Source organism: Nycticebus coucang, chromosome 7 (genome assembly GCF_027406575.1).
Source record: "Nycticebus coucang isolate mNycCou1 chromosome 7, mNycCou1.pri, whole genome shotgun sequence".
In the NCBI taxonomy this organism is placed as follows: domain Eukaryota; kingdom Metazoa; phylum Chordata; class Mammalia; order Primates; family Lorisidae; genus Nycticebus; species Nycticebus coucang.
In genome coordinates, this window is record NC_069786.1 from 25,142,816 (window position 1) to 25,168,980 (window position 26,165).

A 26,165-nucleotide genomic window follows, 5' to 3' on the forward strand; every position below is an offset into this window, starting at 1 on the left:
AAAGCAAATCACACGATCACATCTTTTCAGCCTTTTTTATGTCAGTATGTATATTTAGAAGGTAAGGATTCATTTAAAAAGCATATCCTTGTATCATTATCCTTAAAAACATGAACTACATCAAATATTTAAAGAGTACACAAACCCTCCACCCATATCTTCAAACTGTTTCATTTGTTTTCTTTTTTACAGTTGGTTCAAACCAGGATCCAAGTCCACACAGTAACTCCGAGACCTCTTCCTCTGTAGGTTTTCCCCCCACTCCTGTGTTCTTTCTTGGAATTTATTTGTTGAAGAAATCGGGTTGTTTGTCCTGTGGAATTTCTCATGGTTTGAATTTTGCAAAACCAGTTTTCATAATGTTTCAGGCAACCTGGCCCTTAGATCTACAGGCTTGAGGAGACTTACAGATTCATTTTTTGGCAATATTGCTTCATAGGTGTTTACTGGGTATTTCCATCAGGAGACACATAATATGTAACTGTCTCTCTGTTACATTAGTACCAATCAGTGACCACTGGCTGGATGCATTATTTTATTAGTAAGTTGCAAAACGCATCTTAGAATATTCTAATTATATCATTCTTTATTTACTAGCTAAAGTATCTTATAAAAGGAAACATCCCCTTGGCTTTGATTTAGATATAGCTCTTAAAAACAGGATAAATGCTTCTTTCCCTTTACTTATAAATTTTGAAAATAACAAGTTGGTTTCCTAGCATCCTCTAAAGGTTTAGATAGTGCTGATTTGAATCATTATGAATGAAAGGATTTAAACATAGTTTATGTATTTCAATATGCTGCAATTAGAATTTTTATTAATGTACACATTTAGCCATTTTTGATTAGTGGAAGTTTTCAAATCGGATCCTTGAACCCATTTAACAGCCTGAGAATAACAATACCAACACTATCTCTGAAAATATGACTGCCAAAAACAATTATACTTTGTGTGTGTTTCTTTTCGTTAATATACATTCCACTATGAATGTGCAAACTTCTGTTTTTGAGTCACTTCAAATGGTAGTTCTCAATGTAGATTAGCCATCAACTAGATTTGCAGTTAGCTTTGTTTTGACTTAAATGGAGGGAATTTTTAAGTTAGATGTTATGTTACAATTATATTAAATATGTATGCATTTCTGAAGTCAAATCCTCAAAACAGGTTTATTCAGAGAAATGTAGTTTCTATTTTTCCCCCTCCTTCTATTTATAGTTAGCTTTTTTAAAGTTTTACTTCAACCTTCCAAATACATCTCTTTCCACATGTTCATGTACGTACACGTGTCCTCACACACGCACACACACGGTACACACACACACACTCACTTCTTAGGTAAATTATAGCACAATCACACCTTTCTCCAACTGGTAATTTTTTCTTTCTTCTGGTGATTTGACATTTTTATTCGTTATGAAAATAAGAAAATACTGACTGAAATACTACAAATAAGGAGAAAATCTAGATAAATCTAGATAAATTTTTTTATACGTAATATAGTAGAAGGACTCTATAAATCACCATATTTACGTCTAGCATTCAGTTCAAATTTAACTGAAGATCAATTTCTCCAGTTGTTAAGGGAAAGGGGAATTGATATTTGCACTTAATTATTTGATGTTTTGTAAGTTGTAGAGTGAGTTGGCTTGAAAACATATGCCTAAAGCAATTTCTCATATCTTATGCAAAATGAAAAAAAAAATTGTTAGTCACACAGAACACATCTCAAGCAATTAATAGATATATTTAGAAATTCTCAAAGACACTGGAAGAAAAACTTCAGTGAAGCAGTATATATCTACAACACTAACTGTATACTTGATCCAAAGATAAATGCTGTACTGAAGCAAATACTAGATTTTTTGAAAAGCATACCATACAGTATATTAATTTTTGTAGTGTTCAACAGGAACAGAACATATCTTTAGAAACAAACAGACCTGACCTGAATTGTGACTCAGCCATTTAGTGGCTGTGTGATCGTTTACAAATTGCTTAACCTCTCTGGGTCTTATTTCCTTTATCTATAAAATATGGATGCTCATAGTTCCTCATAACATTGTAAGCAATGAGATTACCTGCTTAATGCGTGCAGAAAAGCAACGCGTTCAATGTCAACACTAAATAAATATTAGCTCACTTATTCTTTTGTTAACAGGAACAGAGACAGGAGACAGTATAGAGAAATGGTTCAGAGTTAGCCTGGGTTCAAACCATACTATAAATAAAATCTAGCTGCAGGAAGGGGGGCAAGTTATTTAACCCATATAAGCCTCAATTTCCTCATCTGTATTGAAGACATACTAAGAATAACTTCCAAGGAAGGCTGTTATAAGAGTTAAATTACATGTAATATGATAAATGCCTCTTCCTCTAGGAGGTACTTACCTGTTTCATTTCAGTGCTTATCCCTGGTACTAGAATAAATGTGAAAACTGCATGAAACCTAAGAACAGGGCAAAGGAGGAAAGGGAGGGAAGGGAGGGGGGAAGTGGGCGGAGGGAGGAGGATTGGTGGGATTACACCTGCGGTGCATTTTACAAGAGTACATGTGAAACTTAGTAAATGTGGAATGTAAATGTCTTGGCACAATAACTAAGAAAATGCCAGGTAGGCTGTGTTGACCAGAGTGATGAAAATGTGTCAAACGGTCTATGAAACTAGTGTGTGATGCCCCATGATCACATTAATGCACACAGCTATGATTTAATAAAAAAAAAAAAAAGAAAAGAAAACTGCATGAATCTCTGTACCTTGTATTTAAAGATCATTGCAGAAGTTTCAAGTTGCTGTTTTTCACATCTAAGCATTCTCACCTTGTGCATCTAGACTTAGTCCTTTGCCTCCCCAGGTTTATTCAATGATTGATGTTCTCACTGTTAATGTAACTTCCAAGGTGGTGGCCTTTCCTGACCTGGGCTTCAGGGGCCTTCAGCGGGTAACTACAGCCTCACTGTTCCACCGCTCAGTGCTTTACTCAAGAAAGACTGCTGAGGAAGTCTGGGTCTGCTAAATCGCAAAGCCATTCAAATCTATTACAAAGACCTGTAGGATATTTCTCGATAACATATCGTGTGCTTTGGTGATTGTTTCTGAAAAGGCAATAGACTTGTAAGCGTTATATGTGTCATGCATATTGGAAGTACACTAAATATATTACTGCTTCACTGGGGACTCTCTTGACAATAATGTGAATTGCTGAAGGAACAGAAATCAATTCTGAAAGTGTTCCTGACATCAAAGGTGACCGCTGGGCTTGAGGAAAAAGAGTTCCAAGTAAGACTGACTTTGTGATTGAGATATTCCTAAGACCAGCACCACAAAGGTGGGCCAGGCATGCTCTCACTGCCCAGGATGCAAGGCCATGATGCAGGCTGCCTTCAGATCTGGCCTGCTTAGAGGAAGGCCTTGGAGGATCTGAGCCCAAGGGAGGCTCTCACCGTGAATATTCGTCCCTTAAGGGCTGTCTTTGTATTCTACTCTCTCAACCTAAAATGCCCTTCCTCCAGTTCTCCAGTAAGTCCTCCTGGCCTGCCTATGCTTCCTGCTCATCTCGAATGAATCCCCTCTAGCTTGCAGAGTTTTTCTTCAATCATTTTTCTCTCCCTGATTTATGGCAAATATTTGATTCCCTCTAACCTTAGTTATTTTGACAGGTTACTCTTTTTAATCCTAAGATTCTTAGGGACAGGGGACATGACTGACTTATTTTTGTGCCTCCTCACCTTGCTTAGTATAAAGCCAAATAAATTTTGCCACTTTTTAAAACTATCATACTTTCATTTTTGTAGTGTCTGAAAAAAAAACAAACCATTATCCTTAAAGCAATAATACCATCTGAATTGAAAATTATTTTAAAATTTAACAGAAATAACATAAATTAGAAATCTGAAAATTATTTAGTTCAATATAAGTAACTAAATGCCATCCATAGAGAGGGCTTATTGAATGATTAGAACTGTAGCCTAGTCCAATATGAAAGAATATTTTATTCATTTATTTTGCCATTCATTGAGCTTCTACTATGTTCCACTGCCAGGCTAAAACCATAAGCTTAAATTCTGTAAGTGGGAGATGAATCATATTCCATAATGCTAGCAAGAAAGCACACAATTATATGATTAAAGTATATATAAAAATTAAGTTAGGAAAGTAGATTATTACAAAAGGCATCACAGAGATGGGGAATCAGGAGATGGATTTTGTTGGCTAACTACATACTGCCCAAGCAAACAGCAAAGGGGAAATTTGAGCCATCTTAGCTAAATTCAGTGGCAACAATGTCCCGGTAATAAATAAAATTGTAATTTGATGGTAGTCTAGGTGTTTGGAAGCACAAATTCAATTGTTGGTCCAGTTGGTTTAACAATGCAGTGTGAGGTGGGCGGAGGGAGGGTGACTGGTGGGATTACACCTGCAGGGCAACTTATAAGGGTATAAGAAGAACTTAGTAAAGTAGAATGTAAATGTCTTAACACAGTAACTAAGAAAATGCCAGGAAGACTATGTTAACCAGTGTGATGAAAATGTGTCAAACGGTCTATAAAACCAGTGTATGGTGCCCCATGATCGCATTAATGTACACAGCTATGATTTAATTAAAAAAAAAATGTAGTGCGAAAACATACCAACAAAGCAGAGGCCATAAAAGAGGCACTAAAGACACAATGTTAGACCTTCCTTAAGACCTTGAAAGGTGGTTGCCATATTTTCCTTTTAATTTGACCTAATTCTATGTATCGCTCCGACCCAAGTTTCTCTTGAGAACAATCTCAGTGGGGTAAGAATGATCCTAAATCTATGATCAGTGCTAGATTCTATATAAAATATAATTGCTTCTAATATCATTTAAAACTTCACCTTCTATTACAGATTATAAACTGCAAAATGAATGTATGAGGGAACAGAAAAAACAGGTTGCCAGAAGGCAGAAGCCCTGGACTGGACTCCATTTAGCCCTGTGACCATTAGCAAGTTACTTTGTTTTTTAAGCTTCAATGTTGTATTTATTAAAATCATACTGTACTCTCCCTAATGTGGATAAGGTTATAGCAAGAACTAAATGAAACAATGTAGGGAATAATTTTGGAAATAATAAAAAATTAAAAGAAGTGAAAAGTATTGTCATCATTCTGTGACCATGTTAATATTGATATTAATAAAATGCTTATTACAAAACATAACAGCTCGAAATGATTATAGAAATTAAATATGGAAAAAACTCATATTTCTGTCTTGAGAAAATGCATACTGTCACTTGCTACTATTATAAATGACAGGTAAAAACTCTTTCCCTGATGAGGAGAAATGTAACAAGAACACTGAAACACAACGTAATGAAAACACAGCACATTTCTTGTGTTAGGACCCCAGAGCGTCAGCATAGCTAAGGCCCTACTTTATTATCAGGAAATAGTCTTAAAAGCTTGAGGCTGTTTGTTAGCAATAGGCGTAAACATTTGTAAAGAAGGATCATCTAACTGAATTATTTTTCACAAATTAAACAAAGCATCCCCCAAAACAGCTCCAAGTGTGAATGCTGCTCATTAAAGGCACTACCTATGGACCCAAAAGGTAATCAGAAACAGTCTGTACTACCAGACTGCTGCTTCCCCCTATCCCCACGACTAGAAAGAGATGGTATAAATGTTAGCCCAGGGCCATAAAACACTCTCCGAAAGTAAACTTTACCCTACAGGAAGTAAACTTTCAATGCACGAAATTCCATTTAGTGCCCTGCAGAAAGGAATTCTGCAAAGAGTATTCTAAAACAGGCAACTCATCTTTTATAGGTGAGCACTCTATCATAGAAGCCCAGGAATGAAAAATCAGGTCTTCATCCTCCCAGGCCATCATGGTTTATAACTCTAAGAATGATGACTATTATCAAAATTTTAAAGATCCTCAGAAATGGCCATTCTACAGCCTCCACTGGAAGCAAATTTCTATCATAAACACACTCTCTATAAAAATTCTTCCTTATGCTTACCCTAAGTCTAGTTCTAGTATAATGCTGATACATCTTTTTATTTCAGTGAAGATACTAACTCATTCCATGTTCGTTCATTCTTTCTTCAATCAACAAACACTTACTGAATGGGGTACACAGGAGCATGAGCAATATTCTCTGTTCCTTGGATAGGCAACAGCTTTTAGCTCTTTATTTAAATCATTATTAGGAACAATTTAGAGAAACAACTGCCAATTTCCAAGAACTACTGAAGCCAGAAGAATGTGTTGCATAGTCCCAAGTATAAGAATCAACAAACTTTCACTGTCTGAAACTCTACAGGCCAAATATCCTAGGTTCTTCAGTAAATAAACATGAAGGAAAAGAAAGGGACGGACAGTCACCTGTTGGTTCAGAAAAACAGAAGATAAATCCAAACAAAATTAGTGAAATGGCAAGACTCAGTGTGCCACTTTGTCTCAGGGATATACATTAAATGATAAGACTATTATAAACACAGAAAGGTTATTGCTATAAAGTCAGAAAAACAGTTATTTTGTGGGAGAAGATGAAGGTTGGGGGTGGGGAGAGATCCCAGGTGGGGGGATCTGGGAGCCTGGCAGTCTTCCTTCACCCTTGACCTAGTGTTGGTTACAAATGTATGTTCTGCTTAGAACAACATTAAGCAAACATTCGTTTTATGCATTTTTTTCCCCTATCTATGCTTTAGTTTTCACAAAGCCTTTTTTGGATATGGAACAACTAGAACTCTTATACAATGCCAGAGGGAATGTAAACAGCACAGTTACATGGGAAAAGAGTCTGGCAGTTTCTTATAAAGTTAATTTAAATAAGTGTTTGCTCGATGGCTCGCTAGTCTCACTCCAGTTATCTACCCAACACACATGTGCTTAAGACTACAACATGAATGTTTGTAGGGAACCCAAATATCCATGGACAGAGAAAGGAATAAACAAATCACAACATATCTGTACAATGGAACAGCACTCAGCAATAAAAGGAGATAACCTGCTAATACCTGTGCCTACATGGATACATCTCAAAAGAAACACACTAAGTGAAAGGAAGCAGACACAGGAAAGCTAGATACTGTATTACTTCACTGATAAGCCTTTTTGGAAAAGACAAAACTATCAGATCACTACTTGCCAAGAGCTTTAGACGTGGGGAGGGAACCAAGAATGAAGAGGGAAAGAAGGAACTTGTAGGGGACACAGAAATATTCTGTACTTTCATTGCGGTGGTAGTTACATGAGGGTATCTGCTTGCAAAACTTACCGAACTATACACGTTAAAAAATAAGTGAATTTTTCCATGACTTAGCGATTATGAATTGGGCTGCAATAAACATTCTGGTACAAATATCTTTGTTATAATGCGATTTTTGGTCTTCTGGGTATATACCTAGTAGAGGAATTATAGGATTGAATGGCAGATCTATTTTTAGATCTCTAAGTGTTCTCCAAACAGCTTTCCAAAAGGAATGTATTAATTTGCATTCCCACCAGCAGTGTAGAAGTGTTCCCTTTGCTCCACATCCACGCCAATATCTCTGGTCTTGGGATTTTGTGATATGGGCTAATCTTACTGGAGTTAGATGATATCTCAAAGTAGTTTTGATTTGCATTTCTCTGATGATTAAGGATGATAAGCATTTTTTCATATGTCTGTAGGCCATGCACCTGTCTCCTTCAGAGAAGTTTCTCTTCAAGTCTCTTGCCCAGCCTGCGATGGGATCACTTGTTCTTTTCTTTCTTATACATTTGAGTTCTCTGTGGATTATGGTTATTAAACCTTTGTCAGAGACATAACCTGCAAATATCTTCTCCCATTCTGAGGGCTGTTTGCTTGCTTTACTTACTGTGTTATTGGCTGTGCAGAAGCTTTTTAGTTTGATCAGGTCCCAGTCGTGTATTTTTGAAGCTGGTTCAATTGCCCAGGGGATCCTCCTCATAAAATACTCGCCCAGACCGATTTCTTCAAGGGTTGAAAAAGCCCAAGTGCCCATCGATCCACGAATGAATTAATAAATTGCGGTATATGTACACCATGGAATATTATGCAGCCTTAAAGAAAGATGGAGACTTTACCTCTTTCATGTTTACATGGATGGAGCTGGAACATATTCTTCTTAGTAAAGTATCTCAAGAATGGAAGAAAAAGTATCCAATGTACTCAGCCCTACTATGAAACTAATTTATGGCTTTCACATGAAAGCTATAACCCAGTTATAACCTAAGAATATGGGAAGGGGCAGAGGGAGGGGAGGGAGGGGAAAGATGGGTGGAGGGAGGGTGGTTGGTGGGATTACCCCTGCAGTGCATCTTACAAGGGTACATGTGAAACTTAGTAAATGTAGAATATAAATGTCTTAACACAATAACTAACAAAATGCCAGGAAGGCTATGTTAACCAGTGTGATGAAAATGTGTCAAACGGTCTATAAAACTGGTGTATGGTGCCCCATGATCACATTAATGTACACAGCTATGATTTAATAGAAAAATTAAAAAATAAAATAAAAATAAGTGAATTTTTCTCTAAACCTGGAAAAATTAGATGATTTATTATTGAGAATAGAAATGAACTTTCTTCCACTTTTAAACTAAAACACTCTACTATATCGCACACTTACTTTCCTTAAATAAAAAAAAAGTGCGTTGGGGTGGGGACAGGATCACATTAGAAGTTACGGGGGTAATTGGTGGGTCCACACCTAGGGTGCATCTTGGAAGGGTGCAGGTGAAGTTTACTAAGTGTAGAGTATAAGAGTTTGAACACAATAATTAAGAAAATGCCATGTAAGCTATGTTAACCAGTTCAGTGAAAATATTTCAGACTGTATATGGAACCAACACATTGTACCTCATGATTGCATTACTGTACACAGCTAAGATTTAATAAAAGAAAGTTACGATAGGTCATCAATAAAAATATTTAGAGGAGGTTTTTTTGTTTTTGTTTTTTTTTTTTAAAGACAGAGTCTCACCTGGTCACCCTCGGTAGAGTGCCTTGGTATCACAGCTCACAGCAACCTCCAGCTCTTAGCCTTAGGTGATTTTCTTGCCTCAGCCTCCTGAGTAGCTGGGACTCCAGGTGCTCACCATAACGCCCAGCTGTTTTTTTGTTGCAATTTGGCTGGGGCCAGGTTTGAACCCGCCACCCTTGGTACATGGGGCCAGCACCCTACTCACTAAGCCACAGGAGCCGCCCAATCACTTGTGTTTTTATTGATGGCTATTTCTTCAGAGAAATTGTTTGAAAGTGAGAACAATTCTGGTCTTCACAAAGTTCTCTCTGCTCAGGCTTCTTCCCAAACCAGCTCAAATAAATCCTAAAGTGGGTGACATGAGAGCCAGGAGCAATAATGGTTATGTTCGCCGCAGAGTATCTTAACTTCCTTTTGCCAATCAAGTTCCTCAGTATTTAATTTTGGCTGTCCTCAACAGAAATTTTTCATCTAGGCTCGGCAGTTTTCTAATCTCGACTTCTCCAGAGTCAAGTAACCAAAATAGGCATAGCTCAATCCCCGTCCTGCCATCCCGCAGTCCCTTGCTATGAACACTGCATGGACAATGAGATAGTCCACTCCGAGACCACAACACGAGAACCACTGATAGAAACTTCAAAAAGGCCCATTTACAGCTGCAAAATTATTAATTCACCCAATAAATAAATGCATTTTATTTCTAATGTAGTCTTTCCAAAAGCATAAAAGCATTATAAAACTACAAAGCAATTCAATTTCTTCATTTTACAGATGAGCAAATTAAGACCCAGAAGCATCTTACTTAAGACTTATTAAGCTAGTTAGAGGTAAGGCTGAAACCCAGCCCTAGACAGCCCATTCCGTAGGATAATGGTCTCTAAAATTAAATTAGAAATATACCCTGTGTTAACACTGTTTTCTCTACCAAAGACGATGAATGGACAATATAACTCACACATTACTACTCAACAACATATAGCTCTTCCAAGAATTTAAGAGGAAATGAGACAATGTCATCATTTCTTAAGCAGAAACAGAAATATAAAAGAATAAAGGAATGTTCAACATTTATTGAGTTAGTATTTTTCCTAGGAACTGAAAATAACTTTTCTTTCCAGTTCTCCACATAATTGATTTTAGCCTTCCTCTGCTTTGCTCAAGTGACAGTGTATATGCTAGATCACTAAGATATAAACTTCTGATGCCACAATACGATCCAAGCATATTAAAAGGTGCCATTTAAAATCTTTTCTTCCATCTGTTGTAATTCAGAAAAAATGGATCCTTGAACTAATGTTGCTTTGCTATTTTAAACTTCCTGCGGATTTACACAGAGCAGCAGACGAAAGGCCCCCATTTTTATGAAAACTCTCAGCTAGAAATATTGCTGATGATATGGAAATAACAATTCCAAATCAATAGAAAATTGCCCTCTATATTCATCAGGAAGAATGAGGCGCTCAGGAGAGCCTCTCCACTGCAGGTTAAAGTTGATGAATGGTCTGAGATGGGGACAGATGCGAAAGAGGAGCAGAAAGGCTCGGTGCTGAGGCTTGTCCAAAGGTCAATGGACAGCTTTTCTCAACGTGTTATGTTTTACTCTTTCTAAAGATGCAGCGAAAATGTTCTTTTAATATACCAGACAGATATAGAGGGAGAAGGGCGTACGTGGGTAGAACATTTAAGGGCATATTATCCTCTTCAACACATACTTCAATACCAGGTGCCTATAGCTTCCAAGATAGCAGAAAATGAACCCTAGGATTCCATAAAGTTTCTGAGAGTCGATAATGTGGAAAGCAACCAATGAAGGAGTTAAGTGGTAAAACCAGCTCCATTTACCACTCCTTCAAGTTCAGCACACTGGCAGACGGCACTTAAGCACAGCAATCAACTGTGATAGGAGCATCCCCATTACAGTAAGCAAAGAAATAGCTTCAAGGCAGCAGACCACTGCAATGGCGGGCGGGGTCTGAACAGGTGCAGAAAAATGCAGGAGGCAGGGAGTGAAAGCCTGAATTCCACTTAGGTGATTTTATTAACTGTCCTGGTCAATTATGAATGATACAGCTTAACTATCCCCACCACTTTTTTTTAGATGTATAACACCTGGTATGAACACATATGGAAAATTTCAAAGCTGAGTAAATCAGAATCAAGTATCCTGATTCCTGATTTGGGTGTGAGATAGTTGGAAAACTGTAGAGAGTTTACAAAATAGTCCACTAGGTAGTGAACTTGACAGATGGATTCAAATTTAAAGCTTCAGACATATTGCTTCAATATAAAGCTTCACACATAACAATAATATAATAAAAATGTGTATTATTGTTATCACTATGCAATCACTAATTTCATCTGACTATTCATGCCTCAGCATGATAAAACATTAACAAGTATAAAGTCTTGCTGTTCTGAATCTGGACAAAAGTCCTCTTCATTTATAGCAATACTAGGAATACGTTGTTTTGTTCATCTAGGTACATAAGACTTCTCTAACTGAATTTTACATTTTGAGGACACATACTGTATTCTTATTTGACATACAATGAAAGTGATTGTTTTCTGATAACAACAACAGCTTTCAGTAAAAATCAATGACCTGATTAGATTGTTTCCAAAGGGACCAACTCAAATACACACACATCATGCATGGTGTGCGTGATCACGTATATGAAATCAGTACTCTCTCTAGAGGGTTGCTTATCTCATCTCTTCACACAAACCTCTTTTCTCAGCAATCACTATTGTTCCAACTTGACATAGACCACTCCAATTAGAAACAAAAGTTCCTCAAAGTGTTCCTCCACATAAATCTAAATGATGAACAAACACCTCATTAACTCAACCTGGAATAACGAGGCTGGGGGGGTGGAGCTTCAAGCACTAATTGCCTTTATATACAAGGGCAGGCAGTGCTACAGCCTCAGTCCACACCACCTTGGCCAGCTGGACAAACACAATTCAAACAAGCTGGTATGGAGTGGGGAGGATGGGGCAGTTATCAAATTTTAAATGAGACGAAGCTAATGTCTCATCAGATATGCCCAGCCACGTACACCAACAGGTGCAACAATTATTATCCCATCTAGAAAGCATCTTTGATTTATTTCTCCAAATAATGAGACAAAGAAGAGGCAGCCCTAAAATACCACCTCTTGCCTTGAAGTTCGACGTTGCAGAAGTGCTCCCGCAACTCTGAAGAAGGCCTAATTATTTTCAAAGTATCTGGGTTTTCTATTTTCTCTATTTATATGAAAGACGGAACGTGGTCCAAACCAAGTTTGTTCTGCCTGTCTGAATCGCCCTCGATGCTGGTAGTTTCTGATTTATGAGCACGGAGCTGATTGTGTAACCTCTGGCTACATATCCATTTCTTTTTATTGCCCAAACTTCGGACCATTGCTGATCATTATACCCTCATCAGAGGTCAAGTGGGAGAAAGGGATTGTAGCTGAAGGTCTGGTGGTGACATAAAAAATAACTACTCATTCAAACATTTTTATAGATTTTTATCACCTAAGTGATCCCATTACTCATTAACGGAGATAATTCTGAATATCCAAGTTTGTGTGGTGCCTTCAAGCCATCAGGCCCATCACACAGCTAACAGTACATAAAACTGAGCCCCTCACTACCTGTCCTGTCTCTTTCCTCCTGGCACCTGAACACTGCTTACCAGGCATAGTTGAGCATCTCAGCATCTAATTTCATTACTCACTTCCCCATACATTGTCTCACCTTGTTCCCATAGCTGAGATTCAACATCCCTTTACTATTGTTTACAAAAGTGTTTTTTCAACCTTTTTTAATCTCAAGGAACACTTGAACTTATAGTCAAACTTCTGCAGCATGCTTAAATGACATTGATCAAAAAAAAAGAGTAAAAAAAAAAAGTTAATGTGTTTACTGTGTTTTAAACTTCTTTAGAAAATAATTTGATTAATGATCATCAAAATTTTTTGCAGCACATCAGTGTGACAATCCTGGTTTAGAGGCTCCCCCATCTACAACAAACATACCAGGACTACATGTTACCCAACCCAGATAGGCTTCAGCATCTTGTGCCTGTTTTCCTGATTCATTAAGAAAAGCTATTAGAAAGGCACCTGCATGTATCTGGATGTTCCCATGAATTTTCACCATAATGGTTGACTTCAGAACTTTGAGTACTGGAGTATTTCTTATTATACTTGTGAACCCTTAGACACAGACCCAGCATTTCTATTTCATATATGTTATAAAATTTAAAAACCGGCTTCAGACATAAGTCTCATAGTAGAAGTAATAGCACTTACAAGATTTAATCCTAATTTGTACTATCCTAGGCCACTGTCTGCTGCAGGGGTCCTCCAACTTTTTAAACAAGGGGCCAGTTCACTGTCCCTCAGACCGCTGGAGGGCCGGACGATAGTTAAAACAAACAAACAAACAAAAACTATGAACAAATTCCTATGCACACTGCAATACCTTCTTTTGAAGTAAAAAAACAAAACAGGAACAAATACAATCACAACGCCTCATGTGGCCCGCGGGCTGCAGTTTGAGGACCCCTGGTCTACTGTGTGTGTATATATATATATATATATATATATCCTGCAAAGTCTTCTATGAAGAAGCCTATGTGATATATTCTTTTATGATTTATTAGCATAGATAACATTCCTCTCTTTAAGAGCAGTAGCCTTTGACTATAAGATAATTATTACATGTCCTCTTGCATTTTCTTCTTTATCTTGTCTGCCAGGAATCTTACAGCTAAATTAAATGCTCATTCTGAGAAAATTTGTTGGGTTATGTGACTATGATTACTTGTCACATTCTCCTTTGAAGGTCTTTATTTTCTGTTTTTATTTTATCAGCATTATTGTAAATCTCCTTTTTATCATAAGCCATATCATATTCTTTGAGAAAACAGGTTATTAGCTTAATTTCAAAAAATAAACTAAGCCCATGAACAATGCTAAAAGTAATTCCACATCCCAGATATCATCACGTATAAAAATAAACTCATCAACTCCCAAGGACAAGAAAGGAAAAAATTAGGAATATAAAAGTTTGTAATTCAACATAATAATTTCTATTATAAAATTATTTATATGACCATTTCGGACGTTGACCATGTCCAAGGGTGACACATTCTAGGCATATTCTCTAATATTAGGAATTTTACAAAAGACATAAATTAAGAGGATTGTTTAAGTACAACTAGAAATATCTAAATATTTTATAAACCAAAGTTTAATTTGTGAAAGGCCATCAGAAATGGTTCGCTGGGTCTATTTAATTATTGTGTAATTATCTGTTATATCTGTTTTCTCCCATCTTTTGCTGATTTACATTAGTTGTTTGGCTGTAATTGGACTTGAACTTTTCAGTTTCAATAAAGCCTTACATAAGAACTGATTAAAATGGGAAAAAAGCTCTCACAAAAGCAGTATATAAAAACCAACCACCACTTATTGTACATATAATTACCTTCTCTTTCCGCCTAGGATGTAGTCCTGGTTGTTGCGTAACTCAAACCTATATGGGATTGTCATTTGATTTATAGCAGATGACCTGGCGTCATATGAAAATAATTTACTATGCCGTGTGTCTCGTGCCGTGTAAATCAATACCTTGAATATGGAGACATCACAATTAGTGCAAGGAGAGCAAGATATGCCTCCTACTTTCCTGTATTATTAAAACAGCAAGCATTAGAAAGCAGTGCTTGTTTTAAAGTCACTTTGGAGGGGGACCTATAATTTCAAATTGGTTGAAGAATATAAAGTGAGAGTTGCCATCAAAATGAATGAAAAATTGAGCAGAAGGTGGTATAAGTGATAGCCTATGAGGGGTGGGATATACATTTGTTAAAGTATTGACTGGTACATTTCTATAGCACTTGTGTATTATCAGGGGCTGGAAGAGTTGAAAAGGGTAAAATTAAATTATGATGCTGAAGCCACACGAGTCATCCATCATTCCTTCCCCGTTCCTCTAAGAAACCCCTAACCCAAAGTTGTAAGTATTCATGCTATTAGCCACAATGAAGTACACGGGATAATCTGGAGGCTAATCTCTGGCCTCTCTCTGCAACTCATCTAAAACTAAAGCTAATATCATAAAACTCTCATGATGAGGAAGCTGTATTATCCATCACAGGTCATATAGTTATCAAATACATACACAAAAAAAAACAAGACCTAAAGACCTATACAGTTTGCTGACAAAGATTTTTAGGAGAACTTCTCAAACATGATAGTACTTGGTATAATCTCATGAGAGAAAGGAGAATAAATTATTTTCTTGATTACACAAATGGTGAAATGAAATGAAAGCAGATCGTCCCTCACAGAGGGTCTGTATTTGGTTCCAGAACTAAAAAGGCACAAGTTTGTGTGCTTCATCCTTTCCCGCCAGACCATGGAACTGAATAGACTTTTACATAATAGGCTGAACTGTCACCTGGCTCCATATTAACTACAACTGGAAGTTGAAAGTCTCTGACTGTGCTGGAATTAAATCTAAGAAGAGCTACTTATTCAGAACCATCCCTCTCAAACTGTAGTGATGTCTTTTTGGAAGGAAAGGAACTCAATGACTTTCTTCTTTTTCTTTACTAGTCCTAAATGTTTCTTTTAAGTAAAGAGTAAGAGGTTACTGGATGATTAGATTCACACTCTACCTTAAAACAGGGTTGTAGTGATCAGTGAAATCTCATCCTCCTGGCTGTCCTTTCACAGGACATACCTACAGGCCACAAAGCCACCACAATTCACTGAAAGACCCTTTGGGAAGCCAACAGGAAAGAAAAGACTTTAATAAAGCCCAAGCCATCTCAGGTGTAAACACAAAGTTTCAGAAACCCGGTCCAGATGTAATAGGATAGCTTGCCTAGAATAGAAGGTATAAACCATTGAGAAATTAGCTTGTCAAACTCAACACGAGCTTACACAATGGAAATTCAATCTAACATGTTATTGGTGCAGGGAGGGAATGCACTTCAGGGAGCAAGATGCTCAGTTAAGAACCTGCGTACCTGGAGAACTGCTGCTGCAGGCCATGCATCTGAATCCTGGTGCGCTCAGACTCCAGGGTCACCTCCTGCAACCGCTTCTCACTCTGAAGACGTAAGTGTCTCTCCACTTCCAGTTCATGTATCAGCTTCTCATGCTATGAGAGGCATAAAGAGAATGATTTTTAAGAAGGTGTTTGTGACCATAAGAAAAAGCCATAGCCATGTGTTACCAAGTGCTAACTTGAGATTTAGATATGTTCAATTTATTCTGATAACAACACCTTGAGGCATATCTATTATTAATCTCTCATCATAGAAAAGGAAACCAAGATTCAGAGATATCTAATTAATTTGTGCAAAGTCATATAAACCATAGGGTAACTTATTCGGAGGCCTGGTTGACTTGATTCTAATACTTGAATAATTTCAACTAACCCAGGTGGCTCCCTGTGAAGAACTCTAACCCAAAGATACTATCAAGTGCTCAGTAAGTCAGATAATAACACGATCATTAATACCTGTTCAGAATTAGTTCATGTCTTCCACCTCTGATACATGCTTTAAAGGGAACAATACTGCTTTCGTAGAAGAATCAAGAATTTCAAGTTAATTAGACCATGGCGATGATGAGAATAAGGCTAAGGAATTTGTTCTCATTTTGTTCAGGTAGGTTTTCAGACATAAAAATAGGCCAAACCACTGTTTTATAATCCTAGAAAACCAGTTCCTCTCATGACTGAGCATTAGGGATTGAAAGAGGGACAGGATCACCCAGAATAGATGGTACAGCACAAACTCATTCCTGGAACTGGTGAAAAGCACACTGCTCAGATCCTCTTGATATTACTGACTCAGCTACACTAGTACCTTGTTACTGCTATTGCCTTTTTCTTTTTTAAAGGATGCCAGTTACTAAATTAAGCACTGTGAATGCAGATTGTATATTCTATGGTGAAAACCAAAGACACAAAGCCTGATCACAAAGGTCATATACATTCATAAGGGGAAAGAAGAGAAGCAAGACCCCTGTCTTGAAATGGCAAGGGGGATATTCACAGGAAGTCATAGGAAAGGTAAATTTTCTCTATCTCTAACTCATGGGGAGGAAAAGGAATCCTGAGGACCATAAAGGAAACATTAGACAATAATCTAGAAGTGAATCTGAATCCTCTAAAAATACTTACACATTCTGCGCCTCTGCACCTTTGACCATTCTCTTGCTCTTACACAGAAAGCTCTGAGTTCTTCCCTGGTTCAGCTTTAAGACAGGTCCTCTAAAACTTAGCCCTCATCACCTCATCATTCTCTCCCTTCCCTGAATTCCAACAGCACTGAAGGTCTTCACTGTCCTTTAGGTACTGACTTTTTTCTATTGTTATTTTTCATGTGTATTTATCATAATTCTCCAATGAATAAACTCCTGTTCAAGATTAGGACTATGTCTTACATACAAATGTATTTTTGTATTTTTAGCACATTACCTAATACACGGTGGTACTGGAAATATATAGCAGAACCTCTGTAAGTTGATCGCCCAAAGGACTGTAACAAACTGGTGATATATGGAGGTCAACATAAGGAGCTAGGTCTACTATACTGATATGTACATGTGGTGCCTGTCCAGTCTATGAAAATTAGGTCAACTAAAGGAGGCGCTCAGTGTAGGGAGATGGCCAACTATGGAGGTTCTATCGTATGTGCTTACTGATTATAGATCTGGCCTTTTGCTAAATCAAGCCTAACTCTCCAACGATTCATTTTCAATGAAATCAGAACAATCAAAATCAATTATTTAACCTGTTATTAGACTTTGGAAAGTGACATTCTAGAAGCTTTGAAAAGGAAGAAAAATGTGATTGTGGAATAAAAATGTGCTGCTAATTAAAGCCAACTCTATAGAAATGATTAAAATGGCACATTTTATATTATACATATTTTACCACAATTTTAAAAAAACTCATTGCTTAGTTATTACAAATAATCAAAATTCCTCTTTGTATAAACTCACTGGGTGGAAGAAGGAACAGGTACAAGTAACCTATATTACAGAATTTGGAAAAATTGAGCTTTGATTCCAGAAACAGAAAAAAAAAAAAAAAAGCATAGGTTATACATATATAGTTCACAAGTACGTGCTATGAACAATCTGCAGGGATGACGGCATCCCTCCTCTGTTCAAAAGTAAAGAATGTTGTTCAGGTTCACTGCTACACTGAAAACACCCCCATGAATAAACCTTACTGTTCAGTTTGAAGATGTCTTTTCAAATATGGAAAAAAGATGCACTAAAAATGCATCCTCATAATACAGAGAAAGTTCTATGGAATTAAGATTATGAGGGCAAAAGTTGTTTACTAAAATATACTCCCTTCATACGGTATTTCAATTAATTAAAACTTGACAGGAATCCACACTTATTTTCCAAATATGGGAACATTTTTTACCCAAATTTAAAAAACACGGCTAAAAGTAGAAAGAGGTGCTATCAACAGATTAGATAATTTTTTTGTTTTAGTTATATGCTGGGTATAAATTGATTTGTCCCTAAAGTGATTTTGATTTTTCTCCACAGGTTTGCTCTGGATTTTTCCCAGCAGGGACAGCAAACAGAAATGAGACATAGAAGGTGGCTGGTGACTCAGTAAAAGAAAACGTCACACAGGAAACCAGGTTACAAATCAGGCAAGGTCAAAAGTCTACATCCACCTCTCTTTTTCCGTAGAACCACTGGGCTGGGCTGCCTATAGGAGGCATCTTAGGAAAGCTGTCACAGGGGTTTTCAAAATTCCTGGGCCACCACCCAAACTTTCTTTTCCTCCCACCTTTATGAAACAAAGTCATCTCTTCCCTTTCTGCTCATGGGCTTCTCTTATCTTTGCATTCAAACTACTATACCAGGAACATAAACAAGGGCCCAAGGGCTGACTCCAAGAAATGAAATCACACACATGTCCACAGGAAACCTGGCCAATCGCCTCCTCTTCTCTTTGTAGACATGAGCTTTGCTTTTAGTCAAAAGGTAGTTTTGTGCATTTTTCTGCACAAAAGCTATGAGTTACCTCTCAACTTGATGTCCTTCTTGAACTGCTGTCTCTAAAATAAGCGACCTCTGCAAGAAACATCTTAAATTTGGAGAGCATTTTTCATGTTTCCACCTTCATTACAGTATCTCATAACTGGACAACGTTGTTTATTATCACCTCTATTTAAAGATAAAGTGAGGGGAGGAAAGGGAGGGAGGGAGCCTGCTTGTTAGAAATGGCAGCTCAGGAACTAGAGCTAAATTTTCCTGCTCCCTACTTTTTCCCCTACGACTATCAGTTCTGCTATAACATTTATTTTAAAAGTGCAAATTTGTTCCAACACAAATGATCTATTATAAAAGAATTTAAGTGTGAGACAAATCTTACATTTCTGTGTCTGATCCCATTCATGAGAAAACTTAGGTGAACACAGAAAACTACATCCAGCTGAATCTAGCCTCACTGAAACACAAAACACACACCTTTCAGATATACCTCAGCCCACGTGTGACTTAGGAGACACGTCCACCCACACTGGGTGTTATAACCTTCGCTCCCATTTTGGATAGCATTCCTTCCACTGCAACCCAATAACTTACTAGCTGTACCTCTTTCGATACCCACTTCCATAGGAAACCACAGGCCTTTTTCAAGGTGAAGTGCCATATTTGTCATAGCATTTATATATTTCTTAATCATTTAACACATGTAAATCTTGGCTACCATTTTTATTAGTTTCCCATCTTTTCTTTTGAATGTCTCACTGATGAAGTTTTGAGTATTAAGCCCCCTGGCCCATTTCTATAAGCCATAAGCCCTGTGGTTTCTATTGTGTGGTTTTGCAGAGTGCCATGATTTTTTAGGAACAAAGCTGATTGTATATCAGTCTATCATTCTTCTCAGAATGAAGAGTAGAATTCAAAATTACTTTTCCTATTTGGACATAAGCAAGGAGTTGTGCTCTAGATAAAGAAGAAAGCATACAAACCAAAAGAAAGGTATGTTAAGTCCAGGTTTTGGTTCTACAGAATGATTTTGTCTATACCTTATATCCTTCTCTTAGCAACAGAGCTTACACCACTAACTTAACTGAGCTGTCCTCTGATTAAAACTCAAGGGAAGGATATTCCACATTCTCCCTGGGTAACCTATTTTTTTAAACTCTACTCCTGACAATTTTCTAAAACGTGCTTAAATTATTCAAGTATCAGAAGTTAATTTCTATATGCATTTTCTCAAGAAATGGAGAAAAATTACATAAATTCTTATTATTCTGTTAATAGACAACTATGCTTAGAAAAGGATCCATGTACTACCATCATGAATTCATCTATTCCCTCTGTCCACAATGCTTAGTGAACAGCTCCTATGGGCCAAAAACTGGATTAGGGCTGGAGACTAGCAATGAGCCAAATGGACATGGTTCCTAACCTCAATGGATTCACACACTAGTGGAGAGGGCAGGTGTTTAACAAGCCATCACACAGATGAACACATCAGTATAAACTCAAGGCTAATTAAGGGTTTGCTGGAAAATGACAGCAAGGGGAACTGATTTTGTTTGGTGGGACAGGGAAAGGCTTCTCTGAGGAAGTGACATTTAAACTGAGACCTCCGCGTTGTCTAGGTGTTACCAGGGGATGGGAGGAAATCAGCATTCCAGGGAGAACAAGCAGCAAGTGGGAAGCCTGCTGTCACAGAGAGAAGCCCGGTGTGTGGTGAGGGGGGGACGGGATGGGCATATGCTTTAGGTAGAGAGGAACAAGAGCTGGACCACGGAAGGCCATGAATATCGCATTTTGGATAGGGGACGCATCCTAAGTAAAATGCTAACTCACTACCAGGATTTAATTGAGTGAATGACATGATCTGATTAAGATTTTACAAAGATCATTCTGACTACTTACTGCGTGGAGAAAGAATTGATTCAAGAGGCTAAATTACAGAATGGAAAAATGTTTAAATAAATAAATATTTAAGTATTTAAAATATTCAAATTAAATAATGAGAATGAGTACATTTGATTCAATGATACAACATTTTTAGTTTGAACTGCACCATTTACTAGGCAAATGGTTTTGGATAAGCCATTTAACTTAAAATTTAACTGTTTTAAGCCAGTTTCCTCTGTTTATTGGGAAACGTTAAGTCTTCTAAGCCAATCTCATAGTATTACTACAAGGAAAGCAAAATAATGTATAGTAAAGCACTTCAAAACCAGAAAGTCCCATGCAAAAATAGGATATGCCTCACTGGAATGACAATGCTTATACTGCGAACATAATTTTGCTACTTTTTATAAATTTTATAAAATTTTAGTCTTTACCGATTACTACATGTTAAAGAAACACCATAGCTATATATTTTTTTCAAAAAGTTCAAAAATATATGTTTAAGCAGATCATGAATTTATACTGAGGGAAAGTACATTTTAAATATGATTTTGATGTAAGAATGGAAAGATAAACTTAATCATAGATGCCATCTTGAATGTTTATAATACTGTATTTAGCCTCCTTAAAAGATATTTTATTTTTTAATCCCATGACCTAGTACAATTTGAAACAGATGGCTTGATGTATGGTGTGTGAGAACTTCAGGGGGAAAGAATTAAAATATTAACACTCAATTCAAATATAGAAAGTCAATAAATACTTCTACCCTAGGTCTATAACAGTTAGTGATTCTCTTTATACCAGTGGGTGATAATAGTGTCAAAGTGAAAGAGGATTCAGAGAATTTGGAAAAGAAAGAAGAATTCCTTTGCTTGGTGTGGAAATCCTAGCCCCACCACGTGTGGTGAGATATGAGGTGAAATATTCCCGCACGTGCTTCAAGCACTCTGGGTGAGTCTGCTTAGTGAGCCTCACAAGGCATCAGCTCATCCTAAAGTGTCCTGGGCCAACTTGATGCTTGAGAGTTGCCTGACAATATAAAGGTATTCATTATACGTTTCACAAGATCTCCTACATTATGTTCAACTTATAATGTTTTTGTAACAATATTCTTGTTGAATAATACCTTATGATAACAGACTCATAGAGAAGACAATACTCTCAGATAGTACGAAGCTCTTAAACACTGTGAGAAAAACAACAGAGGCCATTAGAGATGGCCATAGGGATTACACGATGTTCTTGAGGACTGAGGGAATAAGCATCTGAGTTCATTCAAGAAATATGCAATCTGACAAGCTGCCTACTATGAAATGGGAATTATAAGTTAGACTCCTAGAAAAGATGAGGACATTTGATTCAATGATACACACATCATACAAAGCATGGCATTAAGAACCAATAACCAATAACCATGGCATTAAGAACCAATAACCAGTTCCAAACTTTTAGATATTCTCATTAAGTGCTGCCTCGATACAGATATTTCCAGGTGTTTAATTATTCATATGTCCAGTGTAAATAGAAACATCTTAAGAATTATAGAGACCCAGAATTACTTTTATATCTATTGAGAATCTGAAACCGAAAATTGATTTTTTTCTGTAGTCTGTAAGTCAAACACACCAGCAGAAAAATTGTTTTCATGAAAACTAGTTTCTAATAGGAAAATTCTATTAACCATTTCTGTCTAGCCAATACTAAATGACTCTAAATTAAGCTACAGTTGTTATATCAAATTGCAGACCCATTTTTGTTTTTCACACATAGTATAACATATTTTCCCCATAAAGCTCTCTGAATTCAATATCCTCATTAGTTATGAAAGATTCAGTCATCCTAGAAGCAAAGAAACAGATAAGGAACTTCTGAATTGATTTTTTTTAAAGCCTGTACTGTTGGCTGTAACAGAAGAATTAGAATCAGATTTTGAAATGCAAGGATAGAAACAGCCCAGTAGATCTCTGCAGTGCTGATAACACTGCCCAAGAGAGAAAAAGCTCTTATTCTAACTAAAAAAGATGCAGAGCTTGGCTAAAAAAAAAAAAAAAAAAAAAAGTGAGAGAAGAGAGAAAAGGGTGAAACAAAATACAGAAGAGGAGAAGGGGCAGGCTGGAGGGTAGAAATTTCAAGGGTGAAGAAGACAGACAGGCACATGCACAGATCTCCAAAAAATCCTCTGTGTTAGACACAGGTGAGTTTTACCCATCTGACTGAATGTTCTTGAACAATGATTATATGGGCATTTACTACTTAGCAAAAGAACATAGACAGGGACTTTCGGAGAGATATTTTCTGGGTAGGTTATGAAGAAAAAATAAAGGAAGGATTTACCATATCGAGATTGATACGCATTATGAAGGAATGGGAGAAAAATTGTAACACATTATGATATCCTAGAAAAAGAAAATTAAATTGTGTTCTTTGTATTACTTACCAACTCGGGCAACCAATGAAGAATAAAATGGTAATGCTGTATTCACAAAATAAAGTAATGCAGTTTTGATTTTAGTATCATTATACAGCTAAAAAAAATAGGGTGGACATTTATGATACTGACCCACTTCTCTCACTTTTCGTCAGTTTAAGTGTGCTCATTTTCACATCATGATCCCCAGGATACAGAAGGCATGAAGCTGAGTCTGGGTTTCCATTTTGGTCTTCTCATTAACTTGCTATGTGACCTTGAGAAATATTCTTACCCTCTGTGGACCTCTACTTCTAAAATGATATATAGTAAGTTCTTATAACTTTATGTTGCCTCGGCATCCATTTAAATATTAATATAAGTTGGACTTTCTCATACCAGAAGCAGGGCTCAGTCATCCTTGACACAGTTACCTGTGCTACGCCCCCCTCACCCCAGTTCTTCTATGTGGTTGATCCAAATATGTGCCTTAATACAACTGTGACCACTTCCATATGGGACAGCTAGATGTGCCCTGCTTGACCAGCTCCACTGACCCTCTACCCTGCATGCCCAGATATGCCACAGTGACCACTCTCAGTCACAGTGTGACAGCCTGAGCTACTGCCTGCTTGTTCTAAACTCACCAACTAAAACTCCCCAGGAAACCTGTTTCGGTAACACCCTGGAGCCCAGGAACGGCTCTGGCCCATTGGTCTCTCCCCTCCCCATGTGCTCCTTGACACCCATATGTGAGCTTCCAGATGTGCCAGGTACCCACAGGGCCTGTAAGTAATAAAATCTTCATTTCCATCCTGTGTTGTTGGTAATCATCACCGTGATGCTCTCGGTCTCAAAGATTCTAAATTAAACAAAAGCTAAGGTAGGTCCCTTCCAACTCTTACATCTTACGTAGCCATGAAGTAAGACACAACCATACTAAGCAAAGATAGTTACTTACTAGTGACATGAGAGGCAGAAAGAGATGAAATACTACAGTGTCCAGTCTAAGATGGGCACAGAGTAAACACATGTTGGGGTTTAACAAGACTATGCATTTCACAGGGTAATGGGTGACTGCCATCCTTGTTTGGGATAATAAGTGGATGAAGATTTTTTACTACTGCCATTCATTAGCAATGTTTTCTTGAGTTAGAAAAGACCTTTCCACACAGTTTTCTGGCTCCTTGACCTTCTGCCTTCCACAAGCTTCTCAGAAAACCATTTCTTCTCAAGTCTTTGAATATCTGATGATTGCACAGCCCATAAAGGAAAGTAAGACACTGAGTAATCAACCACGGAGGTGGTATGCTTGCTATCAATAGTCAACCGTCTCATTCAGACACACTCTTTCCCTTTGCCCAATCTTTTCCTTGAGTTTGTTTAGCTAAAAAACTCATTTCTCCACTTCACTTAGAAAACAGCCTCATTTGCTCCACCAACGGGTTCTTTTATAAGAAGTCAATGACTCATTTTTCTTCCCTGGTCACAGATCTTTCTCTGTTGTCATGTTAATTGATCACAATTCACAGTAGCTATTAATTATTCTATCCCCTTGGAAGTTCCCAGAAGCCAATTTTATTAAGTACCTTCATACTTGATTGCAATCTTAAATATTCTTCTCTTTCTTTGGAAACAGTATATTCCATACAAGGAAGGGACAACACTTGAGGGTTTTTATTAAGCAATTTCTACGTCCAGCTCTCTACCATGAAGAAACTGTGTCCTTTTAGAGTGGCTATAGATTTCCTTATGCCCCATTCATGCCCATTCTGTTCCCCTTCTGTCTATACTCCACAGTGACCAGTGAAGAACAAATGAATTCTCGAGCCAATTTAGTTTCCATTCCAAACTTTGAGACACTGTGCTTCTCTCTTTGCTTCTTGTTAGAGAAGGTCCTAAGATCTTTCACTCTCTCTGCTGCATTCCATCTTGAACTTCAGCTATGTTCAGTATAAAGGTTAACACGTGCTCCACCTTCCCAACTCTGAAGTCTCTCGGACTTCACTGCCTACCTAATTTATGGTTTATCCCACACGTTGGGGCTTTTAATGTTCAAGTTAGCTTCTTAAAAATTACATAGTTGTCATATGCTTTACTATGCATTTCATATGTGTATTATCCCAGTCTCTGCTAAGAGCATCCTTTTCTTTAGGCAGAGCTTAGACCTTGTACTCAATAACAAAACACCACAGAGTGTCAGCATATTGCTGAGCATTCCAGAAGTGTTCAGTAAATACTTGTTGAATTAAGCTTAACAAGAAGTTGACCTTCCACTTGACCTTCCACTACCTGAGCTGGCAGTCAGCTCTAGGTTTGCAAAGTTTCTATCAGAACAACTTTCAGTCTTAGTCCTGACTCAGGACAATGTGATGACATTTCCTGTGGTTTAAAAACTCCACGGATGCATTTCATTCTATCGTCGTCTTTGTCACCATTGCCCTTTCCCGACAACCCAGAGATTATAGTCCTGTGTATTCAAATCTCTCACCTGATGACTTAGAGCTGGGCCCCTTGAGATTTTCATACCAAGGCACGTTTAATGATCGCAATAATGTAAAACTGGACTAGGTCCTTGGTTGGCATGAGTAAATGGCTTGCTTTTTGCCTAGCACCCGTGGCTCTCACAGCAGTCACTAACTTGGAACACACTGTTTCTTCGTCAAGCAGGAGTGAACTCTAGCGTCATGAGGAGAATCTATGAGTTTGTTTCTGCAGAAGGAATCAATACCTTTGAGGAAATTAGCTGCTGACACTCTGAAGTCTGGCAGTCTGGCTGCTCAAGATGCCATCTGAGAGTTATTCAACATTGACGTCCCCACCTGACTCCCAACCCCACATAAAAACTCACTGCCCCATCTCTGCGACAAGAA

General features: G+C 37.5%; 1 protein-coding gene across 2 annotated transcripts in view; it reads right to left on the minus strand.

Moving 5' to 3' along the window:
* Nucleotides 1–26,165, minus strand: part of NCKAP5 (NCK associated protein 5) — a 969,262-nt gene that overhangs the window by 470,214 nt on the left and 472,883 nt on the right. For both annotated transcript variants that reach the window (XM_053597956.1, XM_053597955.1), the window contains one exon: nt 15,989–16,122. In XM_053597956.1, the coding sequence (XP_053453931.1) occupies nt 15,989–16,122 (134 nt within the window). The remainder of the gene's footprint in view (nt 1–15,988; nt 16,123–26,165) is intronic.